Source organism: Anomaloglossus baeobatrachus, chromosome 7, assembly GCF_048569485.1.
Source record: "Anomaloglossus baeobatrachus isolate aAnoBae1 chromosome 7, aAnoBae1.hap1, whole genome shotgun sequence".
In the NCBI taxonomy this organism is placed as follows: domain Eukaryota; kingdom Metazoa; phylum Chordata; class Amphibia; order Anura; family Aromobatidae; genus Anomaloglossus; species Anomaloglossus baeobatrachus.
In genome coordinates this window covers 295,514,185-295,531,732 of record NC_134359.1, presented here as the reverse complement: position 1 = coordinate 295,531,732, position 17,548 = coordinate 295,514,185, and the positions used below count along the sequence as shown (strand labels likewise).

General features: G+C 48.4%; 2 protein-coding genes across 4 annotated transcripts; both read left to right on the top strand.

Annotated features, from left to right (window-relative positions):
* Positions 1-3,690: 3,690 nt before the first annotated feature.
* LOC142246454 (nmrA-like family domain-containing protein 1) lies at positions 3,691-6,733 on the top strand. Of its 2 annotated transcripts, XM_075319510.1 has the most exons (6): positions 3,691-3,757; positions 4,528-4,766; positions 4,898-5,147; positions 5,942-6,132; positions 6,211-6,250; positions 6,529-6,733. In XM_075319510.1, exons 1-6 carry the CDS (start codon positions 3,718-3,720, stop codon positions 6,663-6,665), a joined length of 897 nt encoding a protein of 298 aa, XP_075175625.1. In that variant the 5' UTR covers positions 3,691-3,717; the 3' UTR covers positions 6,666-6,733. The 2 variants fall into 2 exon arrangements, with proteins under 2 accessions (XP_075175625.1, XP_075175624.1); XM_075319509.1 differs by lacking the exon at positions 6,211-6,250 and having other exon boundaries at positions 6,483-6,733.
* A 3,618-nt stretch (positions 6,734-10,351) lies between these two features.
* Positions 10,352-15,611, top strand: LOC142246451 (nmrA-like family domain-containing protein 1). 2 transcript variants are annotated; one of them, XM_075319507.1, is made up of 5 exons: positions 10,352-10,413; positions 11,898-12,136; positions 12,269-12,518; positions 13,276-13,466; positions 15,261-15,611. In XM_075319507.1, exons 1-5 carry the CDS (start codon positions 10,374-10,376, stop codon positions 15,438-15,440), a joined length of 900 nt encoding a protein of 299 aa, XP_075175622.1. In that variant the 5' UTR covers positions 10,352-10,373; the 3' UTR covers positions 15,441-15,611. The 2 variants fall into 2 exon arrangements, with proteins under 2 accessions (XP_075175622.1, XP_075175621.1); XM_075319506.1 differs by having other exon boundaries at positions 11,898-12,165; positions 12,238-12,518.
* The last annotated feature ends 1,937 nt before the right edge of the window (positions 15,612-17,548 follow it).

The window sequence follows — 17,548 nt, the reverse complement described above, 5'->3', positions numbered from 1 at the left end:
TGTGTTGCAACGTGACATTGCTGGATGGAACGAGGCATGATGTCCCAGATGTGATCAATTGTATTCAGGTCTGGGGAACGGGCGGGCCAGTCCATAGCTTCAATGCCTTTATCATTGAGGATCTGCTGGCACACTTGACCCATATGAGGCCTAGAATTGTTATATATCAGAAGGAATCCAGAGCCACTGTATATGGTCTCACAATGGGTCTGGGGATCCCATCCTGCTACCTAATGGCAGTCAAGGTACCTCTAACTAGGACATTGAGGGTTGTGCAGCCCTCCAACGAAATGCCTGCCCACACAATTACTGACCCACTTCCAAACTGGTCATGCTGGAGGACGTTGCAGGCAGCAGAACGTTCTCCACCGCATCTCCAGACTTCATCATACCTGTCACATGTGCTCAGTGTGAATCTGCTGTCATCCGTAAAGAGCACAGGGGCCAGTGGCGAATCTGCGTGTATTGGTGTTCTCTGGCAAATGCCTATCACCCTGCTTTATGTTGGGCTGTAAGCATAACACCCACTCGAGGACGTCGGGCCCTCATACCACCCTCATGGAGTCTGTTTCTGACAGTTTGAGCAGACATACAGTATATATATAGTGGCCTGCGGTCATTTAGCAGGGCTCTGGCACTGCTCCTCCTTGCACAAAGGAGAAGGTAGCGGTCCTGCTGTTGGGTTGTTGTCCTCCTACTGCCCCCTCCTCATTTACTGGTGTACTGGCCTGTCTCCTGGTATCTTCTCCATGCTCTGGCCACTGTGCTGACAGACACAGCTAACCTTCTTTCCACAGCTCGCACTGATGTGCCATCCTGGATGAGCAACTTCTGTGGGTTGTAGACACCGCCTCATGCTACCTCTAGGGGTGAGAGCAATGACAACATTCAAAAGTGACCAAAACAACAGCCAAAAAGGATGAGAAAAGAGAAATTGTCTGTGATCACCATCTGCTGGACTGCTCCTTTATAGGGATCTTGCTAATTGCCGATCATTTCTACCTGTTGTCTGTTCCGATGCAACAACGGATCCGTCATTTTAGAGATGTCAACTGACGCAACGGATATGTTATTTCTCAGGATTCCATTCACAGGAATCCTGTGAAAAAAACGTTCCGTCGCGTCCGTTACATCCGTTGTGCGTCCGTTTTTTTTTACGGATTCGTCGTGATCCGTTTGTCTTTGGGACATCCAAGTGGGAGTGCCAGACATGCTGGGCATGCTCAGTAGAGCATGGCGGAATCCAACACCATAGATATCCATTATAGCTTGTGACGGATGGCGACGGACACCTGCGGAGTGCGTTTTTTTGCCGCTCAAAAAATCTTAACATTCAGCGTTGCTCCCGCCTGACGGTCAGTCACTAAACGACTGATCCGTCACGCGGCGGATGCAACATAGGGCCATCCGACGCTAATAGAAGACTATGGGGAAAAAACGGAGTCACGTAAAATATTTTGCAGGATACCGTATTTTCTCAAGGCGACTGATTGCAACGGAAGCAAAACAATGGAAGTGAGAACATAGCCTAACACTGATGGGCGGTGAAGTTTCACATTTCTATACACCCACGCAGCTCTTATTTCTTTGTTTGGGGTACTATATAAACTGGTCACATGATGTAATAAAGCAGAACCTTTCAGTACACCACAAAGCATGTGTGCTGCATTGATTTCCCGGTTGCTCATAAAACGAATCTTACTAATTTGGAGTTCCAATGGCATATTTTGCTCACATGATTGACTTGGAGTTACATTGTGTTGTTTTAAGTGTTCCCTTTATATTTTTGAGCAGTGTATATGTGACGCCCTGGACTAGCCAGGTAGTCACAGATAGAGCCCCGCACAACACCAGTCCCCTAACAAGGTGTCAGCAGCCAAACCATTAAAACCCTAGTCACCTCTCTCAGTGCTGGATGGACACACCAGGGGGCGAAGCCAGGCAGTTGGCACGCCCACCGAGGAGTTCAGAGAGCCTGAGGCAGGAAAAAGAAAACAGTTGAGTTGAGGAGTCTAGTTTGAGAGTTGAGTGGAGGAGGTCAGGCCTGTGCCAAGGTCTGCAGCAGACTGACAGGTGCCAGGGTTGGAGCCCGGGCACCTTTGGCTAGGAGGCATATGGAGGCCTCTGCCTGCAGGAGCTGGGAAGACGGCTCGGTGGAACCGTGGTGGACCGGGACAGGGTAGTGGCCCGCCGGTACCGACCCGGGGAACCGACTGGAAACCGGAGCACAAAGGGGGATACTCAGACCCTGAAGCTAGGTCCAGAAGCTACTGGGGGCTAGCTAATTAACTGATTACGGCCAGGACTATACGTCCTTTCCCACCCAAAGTCCCGACTGAAGACAACAGCCCAACGAGGGGGATAGAAAGCCACCGCCACGGCAGAGAGATCCCACGGGCCAGCATCTATGGGCAAAGGGCTCTTCCGACATCTACAAGCCGGGGAGCGGACTCCTGTATTGCAAGTTCAGGTAGTCCATCATCACAAACAAGTGCAGGAAAAAGGCAAAGACCACCAACCGGGTGGGGGACCAGACTGCAGCCGGCTGCGGGCACCGACCACCATCACCTTGGTTTACCAGAGACTTGTGTGTGTTTCTAATGAGTACACCAGTGCCCTCCGGCTGCCCATCTCCCTTCACCACCAAACAACACCCCCCAATGGGTCCCGGGGCCACCATCCCTACCCACGGAGGGGTTAACAACTTGCTGCGTAACATCTCCTCCGGGTGCAATGTAAACTGCAGCGGTGGAGTCCACCTTTACCACATCCCGTGGGTGGCGTCACGAACTTAACCACGGCTCCGGCCGTACACCTACGTCCCCTAAACCGCCAGCCCCTTTCAGATCGAAGTTACTGCAGGGCCCCCGGGTCCGGAGACGCTCGAGCCACCCACCAACAAGCCTGGATCCAAGCGGCTCGGCTGCAGCCGAGCGCGGGGCGGTACATATATATCCATCAGCTGATACCAGAGGCCTCATAAGGCTAGTTTCACACTTGCGTTGGGTTGAATCCGCTGGGTCCGTTGCTGCGTCGTTTTGACGCATCCGTTATTTTTGTGTTGTCAACAGATGCAACGGGTCCGTTATTTCACAGGAATCCGTTAGCTGATTCCTGTGAAATAACGGACCAGTTAGATCCGTTGCATCCATTTGGCGTCCGTTAGGCGTCCGTCTAACGGAATGCGTCGGCTCCGTTTTTGTTTTTTCCATTTTTTTCATTCTGGGCATGCTCAGTAGAAATTAGCGGAATCCAGCGGCGGATTCCGTTGTAAAGCACTTTGCAACGGAATCCGCCACCATAGGGATCCATTATAACTATTGACGGATGTAACGGAATCTGCCGCTCGGCGTCAATTTAACGCAAGCAATTAACGTTACATGCTGCGTTCCTTCCGCTCGGCGGAAGCAACGCAGCGTCGGCCAGCGGAAGCAACGCAGGTACTTTTGGCACAATCTGTCATCCATACATGTCTATGGGAAACAGCGGAATCCGTAAATGGATTCCGCTGTTTTCCAAAATGGCGGATTGCAACTGAAGGAAAACAACGCAAGTGTGAAAGTGCCCTAATTAGGCAGCACATAAATTCCCAGTTCTGAGTGATAATGACACTTGGCCGCAGCCCAGGGGCGGGGGTCCGGGGCTTCAGTATATAACCCTCTCTACACTGGGGCGGGCTGTATACCTGCAGGAACCCTCCAGTTTACAGCAGTGGTCATGGCTGACAAGAAAGTGATTGTAGTGTTTGGAGCCACAGGTGAGTGCAGGGAGGGGAAGGGCTGAAGTCTGGGGGAGACTTTCCCTGCAGTTGGGGGTGTCTGGATGTGGAGGGGATTCTGTGCCTGTCCCCCTCATCTGACTGTAGAGGTCTCCTCACCTGCTGTATACTCCCTCATATATCCCCCCCTATATACATGCAGTAATGCTCTGCTGCACTACAACCCCCAGCATATACATCTAGCCCTGTCATGTGTAAAGCAATTTCATTATTTCCCTGAAACTTTCCTACAAGTTCTGTTCTGTGCTGTGGGGCCAGGTCTGGGTTTCATTAATATGGCCGCTGTCCCATGATTTTAATGCTGAGGACAATTCGTGTCTCGTTAAGATGATGATCCACATAGTGGAGTTTCATAGTGTCATTTCAGCATCATATTTCCATTATATAAACAGGTCTGCAACCGGCGTCTTATGTAACCTATAGGGGGAGGGGGAACCCATAACCCCCTTCATGACCATCAATATGTCCTGAGCTGGGTATTTGGAAAGTGATGGCTGCACCTGACTAGTGGAGCTTCAGCAGGTGCTGTCTACAGCTGATCAGCCATATCGCCATTGTTTGGGGCTGATTAACCCCCTTAAATGCTGCAACCATTAATGACCGTAGCATCTATATGGTTATAAAAGGAAGCGAGCGCCCTCTTTAATGCCATCGATCGTGATGGATTTTTGTCTGGGTCTGCCAGCTGTGGTGGTGAGTTTGGCTGCGGTGCTGATGTCCGCCATGTCTGGTCCTTTCTCTCTCTCCAGGAGCTCAGGGTGGGTCGGTCGCTGCTGCTCTCCTGGATGATGGCAGCTTTGAGGTCAGGGCAGTGACTCGAGACCCCAGCAAACCGGCAGCTGCGAAGCTAAAGGAGGCCGGAGCGGAGGTCGTGTCCGCGGATCTGGACGATGAGAAGAGCCTGGAGGCCGCACTGAGCGGAGCGTATGGGGCGTTCCTGGTCACCAACTCCTGGGAACATTGCAGCAAAGAGAAAGAGGTCCAATGGGTAATAACCCCATGGAGAGATCGCAGCACTAGATGTGTTTAGTTTTATAAAATCTGGTGTTCATCCTGAGCCTCCTGGTTCATGTATTTAATGAAAGGAGTTTGTATTTTTTTTTCCCCCCTCCTCTCCAGGGTAAAGTGACTGCAATTATTTCCAAGCGTCTCGCCCTGGAGATCGTGGTCTTCAGCGGCCTGGAGAATGTGAAGAAACTGACGGAGGGAAAGCTGGAGGTGCTGCACTTTGATGGGAAAGGTGAAATTGAGGAATATTTCCGTGAGATCGAGGTCCCCATGACCAGCGTGCGGCTTCCCAGTTACTTCGAGAACCTGCTGACCTTCTACAAGCCCCAGAAGAACAAGGACGGTGATGGTTACTCACTAGGTACAAGAAACGGGGATTTTACAGAACCTGCCATAAATGGGTTTTCACCCCTAGCATGACTAAGCGCTGGACACGTCTGTGGTTTGCATACATGCAGTCCTGTGCCAACTAGACTGTGCCGCCTCTCGCAATGCAACTGTATTGAGCAAGGTCTAGTTGGCATGTCGCTGGAAATATGGAACTGTCATACATGCAGTTACGCTTCAGGGGGGGGAGAGGTTACCCCTAGTCCACCCCAAACTGTCTGGTAAAATGTCCGTCTTCCTCTCCCTTCCCAGGTCTGTCATTGTCAGCACTACAGCTGAACTTGGCCAGTACAAGCCCTGTGACTGTAGACTTTCAACTCTCGTTCTGTTGTCAGGAGCAGTGAGCATGTGATTTGCATTATATGCAGTCATGTGCCAACTAGACGTCCTGCGGCCTCTCACAATGCAAGTGTATTGGCCGAGGCCAGAAACAGTCTAGTTGGAATGTGGCTGCATGTATGCGATTGTCATACTTCCGGTCACCCTCTTGACACAGGAGACTTCTCACTGACTGCAGACTTATGATTTCTCACATCTCACGCAGAATGACTGCAGACTTGTCAGGTCTTAAACAACCCCCTTTAAATGGCTTTATTACTACTGGGGCCCTTAGTCTTCCTTCTCCAGTATTGTCTCCCCAGTGGCTGATGCTCTCGTAAAAGGGATACAAGACCCTCTTCTCAAATGCCGAATACAGTTGTGTCCAGTCTACAGAATTGACTCCAGACGATCAGTTGGCTCCAGTTTCACGACTTTCTCTCTTTCCAGCCATCCCGATGGGTGATGTGCTCATGGATGGGATGTCCGTCAAAGACTTGGGTGGCGTGGTGGTCACCATCCTGAAGTCTCCATCAGAATACATAGGAAAGAATATCGGTCTCAGCACGGAGAAGCTGACGGTGGAGCAGTATGCGGCCATAATGTCCAGAGTCACCGGCAAGGACATCAAAGACGCCAAGGTGAGATCAGAGGCTTCTCCGGGGATGGATCACGCTTATCTCACTGAGGCAAACGTAGATGTAAATTTTTACATTTAGGCTCTGCCCTCAAATGAGAAAGCTCCTAATGGCTGCCACAGTGCAGACTGGGTGTTAATTACAAAGGCAGCCATCTTGTACCTGACACTACACATGGAGGGGGATGGGGTGTCCTATGCCAACTGAAAACCAGAGCTGCATTTATAGTTCTGCTGACTGACCTGCAGCCCAAGACCCAACTACCTCATCTGCTTAACATGGATGATACCAGAGAGCAATAGGTTATATTGAGGCCTATGGTGCAATGTCTTAATTGTGTATTTTACCCGCAGATCACCCCTGAAGCCTATGAGAAGCTCTCCTTCCCCGGAGCGGCAGAACTGGCCAACATGTTCCGCTTTTACAACATGATGAAGCCCGACAGGGACGTGGCACTGACCTTGAAGCTCAACCCCAAGGCCAAGAGCTTTGAGGCATGGATGGAGGAGAACAAGGAGGCGTTTATGGACTCATGAAGTAACTTATGATGTGTGGTGGAGAAAAGACTGACATATAAGGGGCTGCTTTAGCAAAACTAGTGCATGGAGACCAGGAAAGCATTACCATAGCCACCAATCAGAATTCACCTCTCATTTCTGAGCTGGCCTATGGAAAATGAAAGCTGTAACCTGATTGGCTACTATAGAAAACATCTGTTACTCTAGTTCTGCTGTAGAACCTGTGTGGACAATGTCTTCTACATTGTGTGTGTTCAATAAAATTTTTTTTTCCTAAATTCTGTCTGTGACTTATAAATAAGGCCCAGAATCCCATCTGAGGTGGTGTTGTCAATAGCAACAGATTTCTTTCCACTTTCAATGCCTGCTGGAAAATGAAAGCCACAATCTAACTGGTTGCTATCGGCCGACAGTGGTGGAGGTGTCCATAATGACCAACACGTGGATACGCGGCCTTGTGATTCCCAGTAACCCAACTGTTGCCTATAGCAATGTTAGAAATGAGAGGAATAGTTGCCATGGGTAACAAAGTCGGTTATGGTGACCAATTCATCATCATTTTTCTACAAGCTCCTGATGGAGGTCACAGATGGTGGCGAAACTCACTAATGTCAGGGAAATAAAGGGCCGCAGCTCAGTGACTGGAGCGGCGGTCACTAATGTGCAGTAAGACGCCATTAACACACGTGCAATATGTCCTCCCACATCCTGTATTGTCAGTGGAACAACCCCATTAAGACTCATTAATAAACCCAACATCTGGGGGCTTCAGGTCATTACTGGGTTAACTGCCTATTAAATCATGTTCACAGTTACGAGGATCTGTGGCCTGAGAGTCATACAAGGGTTAAATGCTTGGAAAATCAGATGCTCAACTTTAAAGGAAAAAGTGAAATTCATCAGACCCACAGCACCAACTGGCGCCATAACCAGAGACCTAGGAGCCCTGTACAGGTGATAGCTGGTTCGGGGCTGCAACCTAATACAGCCGGGGCGAGGAGCTGTTGGCAATCACTGCTGGTGCCGCGACTCTAATGGAAAAACAATTTTTATTTATTTTTTTTGTATTTATTAGTCATTGGCAGCAAACAGAACACTTGATAATAAAAGACAAACACTAAGGCGTTGTGCAGCTCCCCTCCTTTCCGCAATCTGGATGAGAAACGCTGGTTGAGAAATGGCGATCAGTCCACGTACGATTCCCCCTACATCTGAAGAGTGTTTCCATTGAGGTTTGGGCTAGACAGCCATTTTCCACCCTCCAGATTATCACAAGCAAGTCACAAAAAAAAAGCCCTATGACTGAGGAGGGGGCTGGCTTATGGGTACATTGCAATATAATGCAGGTTTATTTCTTTTTACTTACACGATTAGTAATAGGGGTGGTCTCAAACTCCCACCCCATTAATAACCTTGGGCTTAATGGGTTGTTTTTTTTTTACAAATCACAGCTGTTATTAACCCCTTATATTACCTCAATTGCCACAGCTCCATGGCAAGCAGGATGAGCTGGGTAAAGCACCAGAATTAGTGCATCTAATATATTCACAAATTCTGGGCAGTTGCGGACTGCTATTTTTATGCTGGGGAGGGCCCAATGACCATAGGCCTCCCCAGCCTGAAAATACCAGCTCCCAGTAGTCTCTGCACCAAAACCTCTGGTGATCACAACTTCTTACTTGCGAACGTGCAGTCACATTTTCTTATATAATTTCTGCTCAGTTGCATTTTTTTTATTTTCTCTTTCAATATTTCCAGCATCTCGCCAGCAGAATGTCAGGCTTTTCATCCCTCAGCAGGTTTGTTCTGTTTAGGTGAAATCAGAGTAGGAAACCAGCATTCCCTGCTTATTATGGTGGTTTGCCTTCTTCTGTGTTTACACAATCAGGTGATGTAGGAAAAAACTAAGTGCCCCCCCCCCCCCCCCCCCGCATTAGATTCTTGTAGTGAAGCTCATGGAGTCTGTGGCGGTTTTCTAGGACGACTTCTCCCCTGTATGAGGCCGGCGGCTGCGGAGGATTACTGTACCACACGGCCCATTATGTACAGTGAGATTATAAACCGCACATCAATACTCGGATTACACCGCCACCGCCACCCGGGTCATGTGATCTCATTCTCTGCACCTTCAGGGCAAGGATTATCCATAGAAAGAGGAGTCCTTTGAGCTTCACAGTAGCCGTGTGCTAGCAGAGCTCTGATTGAATGATTATGGCAGCCAATCAGCATGGACCGGCGAGAATCCTAGAAAAAAGAGCCTCTCATCATTTCAAGATCTCTGCTTGCTGTCAGTGAATAAAGAATCCATTATTGCGATTCCAAGGTTCTATATATATATATATATATATATATATCTATCCACCAGCTTACTATTTAGTAGCACAGAAATTCCCAAATTTAATCCCCTAGTCTGTAATTTCTTAGTTACATTGGGTGAAATCCACCAATAGTCGCCATAACACATTCTCGTACTGTAGATGGGGCAGAGGGGAGAGGCTCCTGCTGCAGACAGTCCTCTTGCAGCCGGACACAGGACGTTTAGGAGGAGACGTGGATGATCTCTTATGCTGTCATCGTATTTTCTGCTGTAATTCTACAAAGGATTGAAAAAGGAGGTGAATTAAAAGGGTTTTTTCATGGCCAAGAAATAGAAATAAATGATAGAAATCTGCTCTGCTCCCTCATGGTCGTCTCTTCTATTCCTATGGCCTCTTTCACACGTCCGTCAAAATCACGGACGTGTCAAAGGTGCTTATTATTCCTCCGTGTGCCGTGTTTATGGCACACGTGTGTTCTCCGTGTGTTATCTGTGATAACACACGGAGAACGGGAACTTTCTTCTCACCTGTCCCTGGTGTTGCTGTCCGGTCGTGCTGATCTTCGGTATCCGGCCCTGCGACTCCCCGCTGCTGCTGCTTCTGGCCCGCAGTGGAGTGAATATGCAATGAGCATAATGAGCGGGGGTCAAAAGCAAGTGACAGCAGCGGCAGAGACAGCAGCGCTGGGGAAGGTGAGTATAGACATTCTTTTCATTTCAAAGACACGTGTGTTTTCTCCGGTGCGTGTCACATGGGTCACATTATTATTATTTATTATTATTGCGCCATTTATTCCATGGCGCTTTACATGTGAAAGGGGTACACATAATAGGGACAAGTACAATAATCATAAACAATACAAGGCACAGACAGGTACAGGAGGAGAGAGGTCCCTGCCCGCGAGGACTCACAGTCTACAGGAGGAGAGGACCCTGCCCGCGAGGGATCAAAGTCTACAGGAGGAGAGAGGACCCTGCCCGCGTGGGTACACAGTTTACAAGGGATAGGTGAGGATACAGTAGGTGAGGGTAGAGCCCGTGATGCCGAAGAGAAACGAACATGTCTACGGATAGAGCACGCGTATGCTCCACACGTACACACGGTCCATGGCAAAACACACACGTGTACGCAGACCCATTGATTTTAATGGGTCTACGTGTTCCCGTGTCTCCGACACGTGAGGAAACGGACCAAACACGTAGCAGAGACACGGACTTGTGAAGGAGGCCTATGATGGTGTCAGTCCTTACTGCCCTCTTGCATTGCATTTGTGACTCAGGATGCCCAGTCATAATGCCATTTGGCCGCAGCCCAGGGGCGGGGAGGGTCCGGGGCTTCAGTATATAACCCTCTCTACACTGGGCCGGGCTGTATACCTGCAGGAACCCTCCAGTCTACAGCAGTGGCCATGGCTGACAAGAAAGTGATTGTAGTGTTTGGAGCCACAGGTGAGTGCAGGGAGGGGAAGGGCTGAAGTTTGGGGGTGTCTGGATGTGGAAGGGATTCTGTGCCTGGCCCACTCATCTGACTGCAGAAGTCTCCTCACCTGCTGTATATGCCCTCATATATCCCCCTATATACATGCAGTAAGGCTCTGCTGCACTACAACCCCCAGCATATACCTCTGTGATGTGAAAACCCAAAAGCCATTTCATTACTTTTCTTAACCTTTCCCTCCATATCCGGGTTTGTCTCTAATATGATGTCTACCCCATGGTTTGATGCTGAGGGTAATTTGGGGGACCCCAACTGTCTAACCCATTCATGACCTTCAAGATGTCCTGACCTGTGTATTTGGAAAATGGTGGCTGCCCCTGACTGGTGAAGATGCAGCAGGTGCTGATTACAGCTGATCAGCCATAGTAGCATTGCTTGTGAGTGACTAACCCCCTTAGATGTTGCAGCCATTAATGACCGGTGCATCTAAATGGTTATGAAAGGTATGGAGCACCTTCTTTAATGCAATCAGTGGTCATGAGCTTTCTTTTGTGGTGTGTTTTGTGTGTGGGTTTTTTTTGTTTGTTTGTTTTGGAAGATGGTGACATTTTGTGTGCATGTATGTATGTATGTATGACAGATTCCCTTTAAAACACAATATGGAATAGGGGGAGAAAAACAGGGAAAAAATGTGTGTATGTGTATATATATATATATTTATACATTTTTTTTTTTCCCTGTTTTTCTCCCCCTATTCCATATTGTGTTTTAAAGGGAATCTGTCACCAGGTTTTTGCTTCCCCCATCTGAGAGCAGCATAATGTAGAGACACAGACCCTGATTCCAGCGATGTCACTTACTGAGCTGCTTGCTGTCATTTTGATAAAATCCGTGTTTTCTCTGCTGCAGTTATACAGAGCTCATGAATATGCTGGACTACCTGCAGCATGCCAAGTAGTCCTGTAACCATGTCCTGCTGATAAACTCACTAGTTAATCAAAGCTACACTAAGCAGCCCAATAAGTGACACCGCTGAAATAAGAATCTCTTGCCCAATGTTTTGCTCCTCTCAGATTAGGTGGTGAAAACCTAGTGACAGATTCCCTTTAATTCCTGCGAAGCACTTGATGGGTTATCAAACATCCTCAAAGCAGTTTGTCTCTAAAGTGGTATAACCTATGTATGTGTATGCGCCCCCCCCCCCCCCCCCCCCCCCCAAAAATCAAAAAAATCAGTCTAGTGTAGACCACATCTGTAATTAGAGCAAAAAATGACATGAGGCTCAAATACTACAGTCACTGTTGGAACCAAGAAAATAAAGGCCTCGGAGCGCCCTCTGGTGCCCGTTTTGGTGATCAGAGTTGTCCCCTCTTGATTGGGACCGCTGGTGAATATTTGCCGGTTGTCACTCGGCTCTCTTGGACTCCTGGGTGGTGAGTTTGGCTGTGGTGCTGATGTCCACCATGTCTTGTCCTTTCTCCCCCCCCCCCCCCAGGAGATCAGGGAAGATCGGTCGCTGACGCTCTCCTGGATGATGGCACCTTTGTGGTCAGGGCAGTGACTCGAGACTCCAACAAATCAGCAGCTGCGAAGCTAAAGGAGGCCGGAGCGGAGGTCGTGTCCGCGGATCTGGATGATGCGAAGAGCGTGGAGGCCGCACTGAGCAGGGCGTATGGGGCGTTCCTGGTCACCAACTTCTGGGAGCATTTCAGCAAGGACAAAGAGGTCCAACGGGTAACGACCCCATGGAGATGTAGAATGATGTGGTGCTCATCCTGAGCCTCCTGGTTCATGTATTTAATGTAAGGAGCGCTGTAAAGTGTTTTGTTTTTTAGGTTTCATTGCTTTTTATATTTTCTTGTCCAGGGTAAACTGGTCGCAGATATCTCCAAGCGTCTCGCCCTGAAGATTGTGGTCTTCAGCGGCCTGGAGAATGTGAAGAAACTGACGGAGGGAAAGCTGGAGGTGCTTCATATTGATGGGAAAGGAGAAATTGAGGAATATTTCCGTGAGATCGGGGTCCCCATGACCAGCGTGCGGCTTCCCAGCTACTACGAGAACCTGCTGACCTTCTTCAAGCCCCAGAAGAACAAGGATGGCGATGGCTACTCACTAGGTAGAAGACGCGGGGTCTATTACATTACCTGCCATTGTCATAAATGGGTCGGGGGTTCCTCTCCTAGTGTAAGGTCCACTGTCCTCCCGAATCCAGTGTTGGGTGTTTTTTGTCTTTGGTCCTGAGCTATACCCTCCCCAGTTACCCGTGTATAAGTTGAAGGCCTGATTTACGAAGATCTGTGGTTTTCATGCCAGTCAGACACTCCTGACTAATGAATCAGTGGTGAGTGCTATGCCACAAGTCTTACTCCAGTCATAGTGAAATTTCTGTCTTGGGGCATACCGCAGTCCGTCACGAATTGGATCGGCTGAGGTGCTCCACACAATTTGTGAGAGCTGGTGTGAAAATGCCTGGATGTTTAACTTTCGTGACTCTTCGAAGCTTTGATGCATTGGGCCCCTAGTTGTTAACCACGTGGGCATGGTCAGTTCATGACCACACCCACTTGGATAACAAGACTAGATTTTTATACACAGGGAAGAAGAGGCTATACCTTGGGAATGGAGAGACACTGGAACAAAAGGGAATAGCCCAATGCCCAGTAAATGCTGCGGTGATATATTTTAGACAAAATTCCAACTGAAAATCATAAGAATTATGAATGCAGCTCTGAATGATTGGCGTATAATTAAATATTTTTCAAGATCTGTCTAGGTGGGCATGATTGACTCTGTAATGTCCCACAGTTGAAGCATTGTTAGTTGCATCTAGTCTACAGTCTTGGCTCCAGTTTCATGACTTTCTCTCTTTCCAGCCATCCCGATGGGTGACGTGCTCCTGGATGGGATGTCCGTCAGAGACTTGGGCGGCGTGGTGCTCAGCATCCTGAAGTCTCCATCAGAATACATAGGAAAGAACATCGGTCTCAGCACGGAGAAGCTGACGGTGGAGCAGTATGCGGCCATAATGTCCAGAGTCACCGGCAAGGACATCAAAGACGCCAAGGTGAGATCAGAGGCCTTTCCGGGAATTGACTCACACTTATCTCACCGTGAGAAACTTAGATGGAAATGTTTGGTGGGGTTTTTTTTTTCTTGTTTTTTTTTCCGCCCATGACAGCACCACTGAGAGGGGATCCACTCTTCAAGGACAGGAATCCTACTGATATAGAGGGCCTCTCATGCATCAGTTGGTTCCTTGACCTCTTCCACTTCACCTATGCTCTGGGCCCAGATAAATACTAGAAAATTGCAGTGGGGTATCCTAAGAAATGGAGTCTGTCATTTGGAAGGAAGATTAATCTTAACTCCATTAACAACTCAGTCCCTGCTTTGGTTGCAAAGAATAGAGAATCTAAGGAGAGGAGTAAACTGGTTGCCTCAAGAACAGATGCAAGTCCCAAGGGCTGAGGAGCTCCTCTACCTTACCAGGGTTGGTTGGTAAGAGATTGGGAAGAGGGGGTTGGAGCATGCTGTATGGGGTCTCCTACCTTCTGTGGTGAACGGCCATCACTGACCCAAGAATGCTTCCAGGGATCCCTAACCTGCTCGTTTACAGACCAATCCAGCATACTCGAGTAGCCAGCATACACTTAATGGAGTGGAATTAGAGAAGGGATTTTCTCCTAATCTAATTGCTACCTTGCTCCAGAGTAGGAAATTGGTCACCACAGATATTTTATGGCAGGACTTGGAAAAAAATTCTTAGCCTTCTCATGAGCTAAGCTGTATGGGGAGGTTACAGTCCACTCTATTTTGGTTGGATTTAGGTCTCTCTAGAAGTCTAGGTTTCAGCATTATAACTATATAGTCTGGCAGGTAACCATTGGGTGTCTCGGTCCTTGCTCTAGATCAACACCTATTTCTAGACCAAGGTTGCCTTCGTTGGACTTGTAGTGGCAGCGCTGATTGAGCCTCCTTTCAAACCCATTGATACTATAACTAAGCTGTAGGGTGAGTGATCTTCAGGCCCCATCAGTAGACCCTCCTTTCACTCATTCTAGATAAGACTGTTCTTGAGGCCTGAGGTAGCATCTAACCTTTGTAGATCTCGGGAGGTGATACTTCTTGAATCCTAGGAATCAGGAGGAGCAATGACCTACTCTAGATGTTCGGAGGTGTTTTATAAAGTACTAAGATCTTGGAGAATAGATAAATCCATATTTGTCAACTTTCATGGTCAGAGGAGGGGGCTTAGGGCTTCTAAATGTACACTTGCCTGATTAGGGAGGCCATTAGTTTAGCCTATTCTGTATCTAGTGAGACTGTTCCAGATAGGTTTTAAAGCTCCACAAGAGCCATGGCCACCTCCAGGATGGAGAAGTCTGATTTATCCATCAGATTTGTAAGGCAGCGACATGGTCTCATTCCTCTACCTTTGATGGACACTACGGAATGGATTGGTCTTCCACCTCTGATTTCACGTTTTGTAGAAGGGTTATACAGGCCATGGTCCCTCCCTAACATTTCTTTTTCTCAGTAATGCTCTCCATGGTGCTGTCGTGGGTTTTGAAAAACGCATTACTGGTAAGTAGGGTAATATATATTTTAATTTTAAGCTCTGCCCTCAAATTTGAAACCTCCACACTGGCTGCCATAGTGCAGACTGGAGGTCCATTACCAAGGCAGCCATCTAATACCTGACTCGGACATGGAGTGTCATGTAACCAGAGCTGCATTTATACTTCTGCAGCCCGACAGCCAACTGACTCCTCTGCCTAACATGGTTGATACCAGAGAGCAATAGATTATATTGAGGCCTGTGAAGCAATGTCCATTAATTGTGCATTTTTACCTACAGATCACCCCTGAAGCCTATGAGAAGTTTAACTTCCTCGGAGCGGTAGAACTGGCCAACATGTTCCGCTTTTACACCATGAAGCCCGACAGGGACGTGGCACTGACCCTGAAGCTCAACCCCAAGGCCAAGAGCTTTGAGCCATGGATGGAGGAGAACAAGGAGGAGTTTAAAGACTTGTGAAGTAATTTATGACATGTGGTGGAGAAAAGACTGGAATATAGGGGGCTGCTTTAGCATAACTAGTGCGTGGAGACCAGAAAAGTATTACCATAGCAACCAATCAGAATTTAGTTCTCATTTTTGAGCTGGCCTATGGAAAATGAAAGCTGTAATCTCATTGGCTGCTATAGACCGTCTGTTCCTCTGGTTCTGCCGGTTCTTGGGACCATTACTGTGAAATGCTCCGGAGCCTGTGGGGGCGACTATTTCTATATTGTGTTCAATAAAATATATAATTTCCTAAAATCTGACTGAATTATAACTAAGGCCCAGAATCCCATCTGAGGCAGCGTTGTCCATAGCATCCAATAACTGCTGGAAAATGAAAGCTGAATCTAACTGGTTGCTATGGGCCGACAGTGGTGGATTTGTCTGACGACCAACACGGGTTACTGGGAATTACAAGGCCGCGTATCTACAACTGTTGCCTATAGCAATGTTAGAAATGAGAGGAATGGTTGCTATGGGTAACAAAGCCAATTATGGTGGCCAATTCATGATGGGTTTTTTTTGTTTTGTTTTTTTTCTACAAGCCACTGATGGACGTCACAGAAGGTGGGGAAACCCACTAAAGCCCGGGAAATAAAGGGCCACAGCTCAGTGACTGGAGTGGTCACTAATGTGCAGGAAGACGCCATTCACACACGTGTGATATGTCCTCCTCCCACATCCTGTATTGTCAGTGGAACAATCAACATTAACATCCCTGGAAAAAACTGTGCCGCTCACTACAGACCTGTCTCTAATCTCCCCTTCATCTCCAAACTCCTGGAACGTCTGGTCCACTCCCGTCTAATCCGCTATCTGTCAGATAACTCTCTCCTCAACCCTCTACAATCCGGTTTCTGCTCCTTACACTCTACTGAAGCTGCTATTACTAAAGTCTCTAATGATCTAACAGCTAAATCTAATGGTCACTACTCCCTGATGATCCTCCTGGATCTCTGCTGCATTCGATACTGTGGATCACCAGCTTCTCCTCACTATGCTCCGCTCTATCGGGCTCAAGGACACCGTTCTCTCTTGGTTCTCCTCCTATCTTGACGGCTCCTCTTCCCCTTATGGTTGAGGTTCCTCAGGGTTCAGTTCTCAGACCCTTCTATGCTGATGACACCCAACTGTACACATTTCTCCTAACATCACCCCTGCATTACTACAGATTGTCTGTCCGCTGTCTCCAACATCATGTCCTCCCTCTATCTATCTAAAGCTGAACCTGTCAAACTGAACTCATTTCACCCCCCCCCCCCCTTCAAAAACCCAATATTGCCATTTCTGGGCGTGGTTCTATTATCACTCCCCAGCAGCACGCCCACTGTCTTGGGGTTATATTTGACTCCGATCTTTCCTTCACTCCCCACACCCATTTGCTCATTCTTGTCAATTCCACCTCAAAAACATCTCTAGAATTCAACCTTTTCTTACCGTTGACTCTGCAAAAACTGTCGCTCATTCATTCTCGCCTGGATTATTGTAATTCTTTACTAATTGGTTTCCCTGTTACTAAACTCTCCCCTCTCCAATCTATTCTTAATGCCGCAGCCAGGATCATCTTCCTTTCCAACCGCTTCACTGATGCCTCTGCTCTGGGCCAGTCATTGCACTGGTTGCCTATCCACTACAGCAGACCTGGGAAAGGGGCGGCCCGCGGGCCACATCAGGCCCGCCTACTCTCTGTGACCGGCCCGCCTGGCTCAGGGCATCCTTGCTGGCCGGTCAGTGATGAGGGCAATCTGACCTGTTGGATGAAGCTCCGGGAGGCCCATGGTCAGATTGCCCTCATCACACGCTGCGTGCCGGGTAGGAAACAGAGGACGGATCCTGCAGCTCCGCACAGTCAGTGAAACGCAGAAATCTCTCCTCTGTTCCCTGTCTGGCACCTTTTTTCTGTGACACACGTGCGCCCTGATATCGTCAGTACGGCGCGCGAGTGTCATTGAAAAGTTCCCGCCTGGCAGCAGAAGACGCTGCAGCGGCGGGACCCCTACGGAGAGGCAGCGGCTCCTAGTAATACAGCATCGGCACAGCCTGGGCATGTGAAAGAGAAGCCGCTCAGTGGGGGGCTCGTA

Coding starts and splice junctions, on each gene's coding strand:
- LOC142246451 (XM_075319506.1), top strand. CDS start 10,374: ATGGCTGACAAGAAAGTGATTGTAGTGTTTGGAGCCACAG. Junction 12,519..13,275: donor TGGCGATGGCTACTCACTAG/GTAGAAGACGCG, acceptor CTCTCTTTCCAG/CCATCCCGATGGGTGACGTG. Junction 13,467..15,260: donor AGGACATCAAAGACGCCAAG/GTGAGATCAGAG, acceptor TTTTACCTACAG/ATCACCCCTGAAGCCTATGA.
- LOC142246454 (XM_075319509.1), top strand. CDS start 3,718: ATGGCTGACAAGAAAGTGATTGTAGTGTTTGGAGCCACAG. Junction 3,758..4,527: donor TGTAGTGTTTGGAGCCACAG/GTGAGTGCAGGG, acceptor CTCTCTCTCCAG/GAGCTCAGGGTGGGTCGGTC. Junction 5,148..5,941: donor CGGTGATGGTTACTCACTAG/GTACAAGAAACG, acceptor CTCTCTTTCCAG/CCATCCCGATGGGTGATGTG.